The 9,555-nt window shown below is 40.2% G+C and overlaps 1 protein-coding gene across 1 annotated transcript in view; it reads right to left on the bottom strand.

The window, feature by feature from the left end:
• The window catches only part of SELENOT (selenoprotein T), a 27,840-nt gene extending 19,009 nt beyond the window's left edge, over positions 1-8,831 (bottom strand). The window contains exon 1 of the mRNA XM_019661330.1: positions 8,597-8,831. Within this exon, the coding sequence (XP_019516875.1) occupies positions 8,597-8,733 (137 nt within the window). The 5' untranslated portion in view covers positions 8,734-8,831. The remainder of the gene's footprint in view (positions 1-8,596) is intronic.
• Between the last annotated feature and the right edge of the window lie 724 nt (positions 8,832-9,555).

The following is a 9,555-nucleotide window of genomic DNA, read 5'->3' on the forward strand; positions in this document are numbered from 1 at the left end:
ACTAGATTGAAGAACAAAAGGACAGGGCCTGCGGAGTGGCGTGTTGGTTAAGAGCTGGCTTGGGACGCCAGAGAGCCCCGGTTCGTATCCCACATATGAGAGCCAGTGACACTGCCCTCTACAGCTAAGATGCTGAACAACAGCTTAATCAGGAGCTGGGTTGCCGTGAGTCGCAGGCAACAGCAGGTGGGTTGCCATGGGCTACTGTGTGTAGCCAGCAGCGAGCGTGAGCGGCCAGCAGCCACTGTGAGCGGCCGTCCAGAAGCCTGCGAATGATCTGCCTCCCCGGGAGGAGCACAATGCTGGTGCCAACGTGGGCCAGTGAAGCAACGTCCTCCACAACTAGACTGATGAGCAAAAGGATAGCAACTTATCTGTTCCCCTCCCCCAACTCCCCAATAAAACTTTTTTTAAAACCCCAAAAACTAAAGTGTTACATGTATCACAGTCTATGACTAACAGCTACCAAAACCGAAGCAGATGCCAAACAGGTAAAAACCCGCCAGAAAGGCAGGAGCTATCAATCTATACTCCAGTTAGGAATTTTCAAATAGGTTATCTCAGGGCCAACCATAAAGAAATACAACAGGTTGTACTCATTTTTCAATAAATATTGACTGATGATAGGTACTGTTCTAGGCTCTAGAGCAGCGGTTCTCAACCTTCCTAATGCCGCGACCCCTTAATATAGTTCTTCATGTTGTGGTGACCCCCAACCATAAAATTATTTTCGTTGCTACTCTATAACTGTAATTTTGCTAGTTATAAATCGTAATGTAAATATCTTTTTGTTTTCCGGTGGTCTTAGGTGATCCCTATGAAAGGGTCGTTCGACCCCCAAAGGGGTCGCAACCCACAGGTTGATAACCACTGCTCTAGAGATAAAGCAGCAAGCAACACAGAGAAAAATCTATGCCTTTCTGGCACTGGCAAAGTTCCAATGAAAAAAGTGAGTGAGCTGGTAACAGTCTAATGGAGAGAATACAGTTCATCAATTGATAGTATCTTAAGCTGTTTCTCTTGTCTTGCTTGAGAGAAACAGGAAGGAGACACCAAAAAAATAAAACACTGGAGGGACTATGGAAAAAAATGTCACAAATTGAAAGAGCAGAAACAGCAAACAGAAGACTGAAAATGAGAGCCTACGTTAAAACATATTCTGCGAGAAGCAGAAGGATGGTAAGAGATAGGACTGCACAAAATCGCAAAACCAAAAAGCTGACTTTAAAAATATTTTGAGGCCCTAAAGAAGAAAACTGATAGGTGGAAAACTGAATTAGTGATAGAAGGTGAATAATAAAAGAATTACAGATGCTCTGAAGAGCACCATTAATAGACAGGATTTCATAGATACATCCATTTTTTTCTCTACAGAAAATACCCTCTGAGGGTCCACAGAACATTTACAACATTGATCATCTATATTTAGGTTAAAAAAAAAAGTCCAATAAGTAGAAACAGCAAATATCACATTCTGATTACAATGCAATAAACCAGAAAGTTTTAAAAGCCTAACCCACATTAAGATCTTCTAGTGTTAACTAATTTAACTAAGTCAAAATTTAAAATATGATACCCTTTGACATAATCATTTTACCTCTATGAATTTAGTTATGGAAATAATTGTCAAGTACATAAGATACATGAGGATATTCATGTTAGCAAAGTAATTTTGTGAAAAATTAGAACCTAAATGTTAAATAAACAAAGATTCACTGGTTAAATAAATTAAAGAATACAGACCTTCTGGAATACTATGCCTGCTGATGCAGAACTGTACTGACAAAAAAAATAAGTGATGAAGGGGAAGAAAATGTCAAAAAAGCATACAATTACAAACTCATTTATATAAAATTACATAATATAGTATGTGTCCTTGTAAAGAATCAGCTTGAAGGAGGATCTTCAAAATGTTAATAGGTTACAAGATTTTTCACTTTCTTCCATATACTTCTTTTTTATTATTTTTACAACATATATGTATTATTTTCATAGCCAGAAAGCTATTTTCATTTTTTTCAAAGCTGCAAGTCAGAGTAAAGTTTCATAGGTTTATTTACTGACATTCTCATCACAGCATTAGACACATAAAAATAATAAGTTACAATAATGAGCAATTGGCAAATGATAGCATGTACACTGTGCCAGTTGTTTTTAACTGATTATCTGACTATATTAAATGAGCTTTGCTCATTTCCGGTCCCCTCCCCTCCTCTATGTGGAGTAAGGCTTCATTTGCATATGTTCTTCACTTAGCTTGTAAAGCTCTTTCTCTGTATCTCTGTATCACCTGGTGGAGTTTGCCATACCTTTCAAGGTTTCATTTCCTCCTCTGCAAAGCCTTTCAGCTCCCCCTGAATAGGGAATCTTACTTTCCTCTGGATTTTAAAGTCCTCTATTATGCCCTCTTTTAGGACACCCAGAGCAGAATGTTTTACTGTTATGTATGTCTCTCCAAGCAGACAACTGTCTTTCAAATGTTACTGTTTAAAACAAATTCGTATCTTTCTAAAAACTGGGCAAAAGAAGAAAACAAGTGGCATGGAAAACAGGACATAAAAAACGAGGACTTAAAGCAGTTCTTGCCAAAACCTATGTGGCAAGATGTCTTCCTCACAGACCCCAGGCTACACTCAAGGTAAGGCATGTAAAAGCATGATTTCCACTTTTGGAAAGCAGGGAAAATGACTATCCGAGGAACCTGAGGGCTCCAACAACACTCTTAAGCGACAAAAATAGAAATAAAACACATGCATCCTTTCACTTTTTTCCTTTAAGCTTCCTAACAGTACAAAATATTGTAAAATCGAATATTAGAGGTAATTGGAATGCAATCAACATCCAAATTTTACAGATGAACAAGCTGAGCGCTAAAGAGATTAAATAATTTACCGAAAGTCACTCAAAAGGTAAGAGGCAGATGGAATAAGAACCTGGAACTCCAAAATGCCAGTCCAGTAAATGAGCAGTCTTCCATTAACTATCCTAATTCAAAATTTATGAGGTTATCTTGGTACTTCTACATGATATATTCAATTTGATTTCTACACTTACCTTAATGGCAAACTAAGGAAACAATGTTTCAATTTTCTGTAACAGGAGATAAAACCTTTAAAACCATTCATATTTTACTTACATCTAAAAGCTTTGAACTCAAGTACTTCGTTCATTATTAAATAGAAATAACTATTATGTGCACAGTATTGTTACATACTGCAGTGATTTGTTTAAAATGGTAAAAAAAAATTTAAATTCCATGTAAACATGGAACTTTAAAAATCTAACATAGTAGTAGGTGTAGTAGCCACCATTTTTCTTTGTTCTCTATTAACACTCTACTATTACTCTACTATCTGGATCAAATTCTTAATACTCCTTTTATTCACTGATTCCAAGTATCTTTTACCTATTTAGTATCTATTTTAAAAAAATCAGGATTTAGGGCCGGCAGAGTGGCGCGTTGGTTGAGAGCTGGCTTGGGACGCCAGAAGGCCCCAGTTTGGATCCCACATATGAGGGCCAGTGACACTGCCCTCTACAGCTAAGAAGTTGAACAACAGCTCAACCTGGAGCTGGGCTGCCATGAGTCGCCGGCGACGGTGTGGGCTGCAGCCCCTGCTGCAGTGGTTTGCCATGGGCTACTGTGTGTAGTCAGCAGCCAGCAAGAGCGGCCAGCAGCCAGCGTGAGTGGCCGTCCAGAAGCCGGCGACTGATCTGCCTCGCCCAGGAAGAGCACAATGATGGTGCCAACTTGGGCCAGTGAAGCGACAACCTCCACAACTAGACTCAAGGATAGCAACTTGTCTGTTCCCCTTCTCCCAATTCCCCAGCGCTGTTCCCATCCCTCAATTCCCCAATAAAAAATCTTTAAAAAGAAATAAAATAAAATAAATAAAAATTTAAAAATCAGGATTTATCTAATAATCATTAGTGTATCAGTTTATTTTTAGTTTTCTTTTTTTTAGCTGAGCCATCCTGCCACCTGTTGGCAGCTCAGCGGCAGCTCAGCTCGGGCCGGGCATTGAACCGCTGTTGCTCAGAGATTGTACTCTTGAGCAAGCTCTTAACCAACTGAGCCACTCAGCCGGCCCTATAGTATATCAGTTTAAATAGCAGTTTTTACCTTCAGTGTGGTATATAAAATAATGGTGTATTTTACAAACTATCATGTCTTAGGTTTAGTGCAACACAGAAACTTATTTAAGTTTTTAGTTTCAGTTAATGTGGCTATTTTGGGGAAATGAAAATTTCTTTGTAGGATTTTTTTTCTGGTAACTGCGTTTTAGATTTAAAAATTCAGGATTCCTCTCCTTCGCTCCCACCAAAAATGTAAAAAACAAAATCAAATCTGTCTCCTTTGTTTCTCATTCAGGTGAATGGCACAGCATTGCTCCAGAACTCAGGAGTCATCTGTGACACTGCTCTTCTTCCCCCAAACATGCAATCCATCACCTACAACTAAATTTATCTTCTAAAGATCTCTCAGACCTGTCCCTTTACTCTCTACTTCTACTATCACCTTTCTAGTCCAACTTCCATCATCTCTTACCTGGGTAACTCCAACAGTCCCCTAAATGGTTTCCCCACGTCTATTCTGTCCCCCGTAATGTCTTTTCCACAGTGATTCTAGCTGATTTCTCCTTAACATGGTCTGCCAGACCCTTGAGGGTCCATGCCACCTTTTGTTTTGTCAGTAACCTTGGCCTCCTTAAGAAATTATATTCTCTCCCATTTATAAGGCCACTGAACATGTTGTTCCCATTGCTGGAAAGCTCTCTGTAAATAAATCTTATCCTTCAAATATCAGTTCAAAGTTCATTTCTTTATGGAAACCTTCTCTGATCCCCTGACTAGGCCTCTCTCATACCGTATAACTTTCCTCCACAGCACTTAACAGTTGTAATTTTGTAAGTGTTGTCCATGATGAACGACTTTCTGCTCTTTCCTGTAACAGCTATGTGAACACAGAATTGAATTCTCAGCACCAAGTTAATTGCATTCATCGAGTAGGTGCTCAAATATTTGTTGAACATGCAACTATTTAGTCTACCGTAACTAACATGATCTCTGTAACTCACAATTGCTCAGATTTCTTCAATTCAGCATTTTATTATCTTGACCAGTATCAATATCCAAATCAGTTTCCGGTCTTTATTTTTTTGCCTCTATACCACGAAAGCAAAGGCTGAGCTGATATAAATTTAAATAAGACTATTCTTATAGTACTTGCTTCATTTACCTCTTAAAACTCCATTTACAGTTTGGTTGTCCTAAAATTATAGCAGTGGATTCTTAAATTAACAAAAACTGAAAAATTCTGCTGTATTCTGCTTATGTCTTGAAATCTTAACTTTATTTAATCTATTCTTCATAAATCAATTGTCACATGTTCAAGTATTAACAGTAAAGAGATGTAGCCAGTAATCTCTTTAAACTACAATAACTAATTAAACGCTGTAGATCTCATTACATGTTAAATCACATATATGGGGAAAATAAGAAATGCATACAAATAGTACCTGTCCGAATACATTTACACATAAAAATCACAAGAAAGGAAATTGTAACAAGGGAACTTTAAGTTCTGATTAGAGAACTTCCTTTTTTTATGTTCAATATTTAAACATCCAAAAAGAAATATACTTTTTTCCTGAATATGAAATCAATGTCATCATACTTACCCAATTCTATTGCTCAACTGACATAATAAACCAAACACTCAGGTACATAAAGTAATACTGTGCAATCTTTGTAGGCTTCATAAGGAGTCATATCTGTCTTGTTCACCATGGTATCATTAGTCCCTGGCACAAGCAAGTGTTGAATGAATATTTACTGAAAAAACACATGAGCATATAATAGGAAAGCTTGTTTCAAGCTATTTTGCATGCTTGATCTTTCTCCCTTCAATTCCATTTGTGTGTTATGTTGCTACTTTCTTCTATCAGCAAATACAAAAGTGGTACAATAAACAGATGACATATTGGGCTGAAGTTTAAGAAAGAGTATGCATAATAAATGTAAAATAATAGGGGCCAAAAGCAATTGAAAGAAAGGTAAAAGTAGTTCTTTCCTTTGTATGCAATTAATGAAAAATTTCATCTCATAACACCCAGATTTCTTATGGAATTAAAAGAATTTTCACATATTTATCTTTAACTGTCTTAGCTTTCTTTCCTTTCCCAAACAAACTTGCAAATGAATGTCCAAGAGATTCTACCAAAACCAAGAACCCAATATTCACCTTACTATATACAGATTCATGTCTAGGGAGAAAAGTAACAAAAAGGCTAAATTTACCTGTATTCAGTAGGGCATATTAATAAACTTATTTCTCATCTACAGATTAAGAAAAAAAACTGAATGTCTGTAATACGCTCAGAATGATGGCAAAAGAAAACTCTTACTGGACTTTTGGAATAAGTTTATACTTAAATCAAAAACAGAAACAAGGGCCGGCCGAGTGGCTCAGTTGGTTAAGAGTCGGCTTAAGAGCGCAAGCTCTGAGCAATAGGGTTGCCGGTTCGATTCCCACATGGGCCAGTGAAGCTGCGCCCTGAGCTGAGCTGTAACTGAGCCCAACAGGTGGCTCAGCTGGTGTAACAAGACTGCCTGTTCGATGGTGGGCTATGCCCACCCACAACTAAGACTGAACTCGGCACCTTGAGCTGAGCTGCCACCCGGATGGCTCAGTGGGAGCATGCGCACTTAACAACAAGGCTGCTGGTTCAACTCCCACATGAGATGGTGGCTATGCCCACACACAACTAAGATTGAACACAGCACCTTGAGCTTAAGAGGCCATGAGCTGCCGACTGGAAGCCAGATGGCGACTGGCACCCTCCACAAGGAAGACTGAAAAACAACTTGGCTGGTCCCCTCCCCCAGTTCCCCAATAAAACCTTAAAAAAAAGTTCTCTTAAAAAACAAAACAAAAGCTAAGTATCAAAAGTTCAGTGAAGTATTTAAGAGGTTTTAAAAGTTTAATTTAAAGGGCTGAATGCTCTTCCCTACATTTGTTCTACACATTTTGAATACTTTGTTATGAATAACCTTAGTGGAATGTACACTAGTTATTGTGATAAGTATCCCAATAAAAGTAACTGTAAAAAGATGAGTATTTTGTGAAAAGCACAAGTGAAATCAAGGAAAACAGAAAAACTACATAAAGTGGAAGCTGAACTCTTGTTTCAACTACTTAAATCCAGAAGTATCACATTTAAACCTTAAAAATATTACAATATTTATACGTTGTTAAAATGATTGCCGGTTTCAAGTTAAAAAAAAAAGATCATGGGAAAAAATCAGAATGGTCAAGCCATAACTCCCACTTGCATTATTATATGAACGATAATATATGCCGGGCACATAGTCAACAGCATACGGAGCTTTTTTTTTTTTATCAAGAAAAATCGCAAGGTTTTTAGTTTTCACTCCGAAAATAAAGTCTCATCGTCGTATTTTCGTCTCATCGTCGTATTTTCTGACTTAAAGGTCACTTGCTGATTTTTTTTTAAGAGTTACTGCGTCTTTAAAGATTAAGCAAAAAGCTAGCTGCATAAGTAGGGCATCTAAACTTTAGTACATCCATGAAATTTAAAAAAGCTGATTTTAAATGCAGTATCGCCAACACCAATATTCCAAAGTATCAGGACCCTTAAGATTTACTAATCTGACCACCCTATCCTGAAAAAAAATCAGTCATCTTTTGCGATACAGAATTCTAATTTCTGCAATGTTAAATTTTTGGTTTGTTTATTTTTTACCGAGACTTTCAAACCTTCCCCAACGCCACTTACCTTACTACATGCATTACTGCTCTGCTTTTAACACTTAACTAGGTAACGACAAAAACATCACTTAAAGTACATCCCCGCCCGGGCCCCCTTTTACTCTGAATGCACGAGATCCGAAAGGTAGAAAGAGATGCCAAGGGAGGCAACTCCTGGGAGGCGGGTGTAGGAGGAATGGGGGAGAAGATCCAGTTGTCCGGGAGCGAACGGTTGTCAGAAAAATAACGTACACGTACTTATTTTCAAAGACACTTTGAAAATTGCGAACTGAGAATCACCCTCCCCAGACGTCTCTCCACGCCCTCGGGCTGTCAGAAGCCCTACTCCCTCATTCCACAGTCGCCTCCAACCACCCGAATTAACCTTCACCTAACGGGCAGTGAGGCTAGACGGCATAACCCCGGCAAAGGAGAGAGGAAAAGTGAACTGGGCGACAAGCGCTGGGAGCTCTCCCTGCGACGCTGCGCCGACTCATGCCCACCTGCGCAAGCGACCGGTCTTCCGTACTGACAAGTGCCCCCACGTCCTCGCCTTTTAGTATTTAACCTTCTCGTGCCCTCCTTCCCCATTCCCACCATCCTAGGAACCAAAAAAGAAGCGAACGGTTGTGTTTGGAGGAAAACAGGGAGGCCTGGCAGTCCTGGGGAAGGGCCCCGGAAAAGGCAGACTGCGGAAGGCTGCTGGCGCCGTTCTTCCGGGCCAAGGAAGGTTCAGCCGCTAGGCCGTGAAGCCTGGGACTCGCGTAGCGAGAGGCTACGAGCGGAGGCGCTGTGGGACGACCAGGACGCGGCGCACGGACTCACCAAATCTGGAACTTGAGCAGCGGCCCCGTGGCGTACTGCATCTTTAATCTCTTGCTAGGCACGCCACCCAGGTTGGCCGAGGCATCGCTCCTGACCACCGCCGACGCCGCCACCAGGAGCAGTAGCAAAAACCTCATCTTAACCCAGCCAGTCACTTCAGCCGCCCTCACACTGAGACTGCAGCCAGCCCAAGGCCGAGCCCAAGGCGCGAGCTGCTACCCACCGCGCAGGCGCGATCCGGCAAGGTCGGGGAGGGAGGCAGGCGTGCCCCTGTGCAGCCCGGCGCCTGCGCATGCTCGGGGGGGGGGGGGGGAGCGTGACCTGTTTTCACTGCCCTAACCCACCATCTTGGTTGTGTGCGGAGACTGGGCTGGAATGAAATAAGCAGGGAGGGGAAGAAGCAGCTGGTGGGATGTCAAGGTAGCCTATTAATTGTAGCTCCCGGCACACCTAGCTTCTACACAGAATGTCATTAATTCAGACATTTATCTGCCTGAGGCCCTTAGGAACACCTATTGAAGAGCCTTGATTCAGTGTGGGAGATAAAAGAGAAAGCCCGCGCCCTCATAACAGTAATGCATAACTGTTTCGGGGGGCCCTGTTATGACCTTTTATTTGACCTTATAATACTGCTGTCTCGTAAAATGGTTTTTTTTTAAAGACCTTTGAAAAAAATCATATGCAAAAACAGAATAACTCATTAACGACCTTTTACAATTATCGGCATTTTGACAATCATGACTATGTATGGCTCTAACCACTTCTCCCCCCAGCGAAGCAAGTATCAGACATTATTTCATCTTTATGACATCATTAGATATCATCATAGATAGCTAAGCATGTACTTCTAAAAAATAACTATTGTTTAAAAAACAAAAAATCCTGACCATAGTACCATTATCCCATCTTTATAAAGAAGTTATTGCTTAATATCAAATATCCAGTGTTCAGATTTCTCC

Source organism: Hipposideros armiger, unplaced genomic scaffold (genome assembly GCF_001890085.2).
Source record: "Hipposideros armiger isolate ML-2016 unplaced genomic scaffold, ASM189008v1 scaffold_344, whole genome shotgun sequence".
NCBI lineage: Eukaryota > Metazoa > Chordata > Mammalia > Chiroptera > Hipposideridae > Hipposideros > Hipposideros armiger.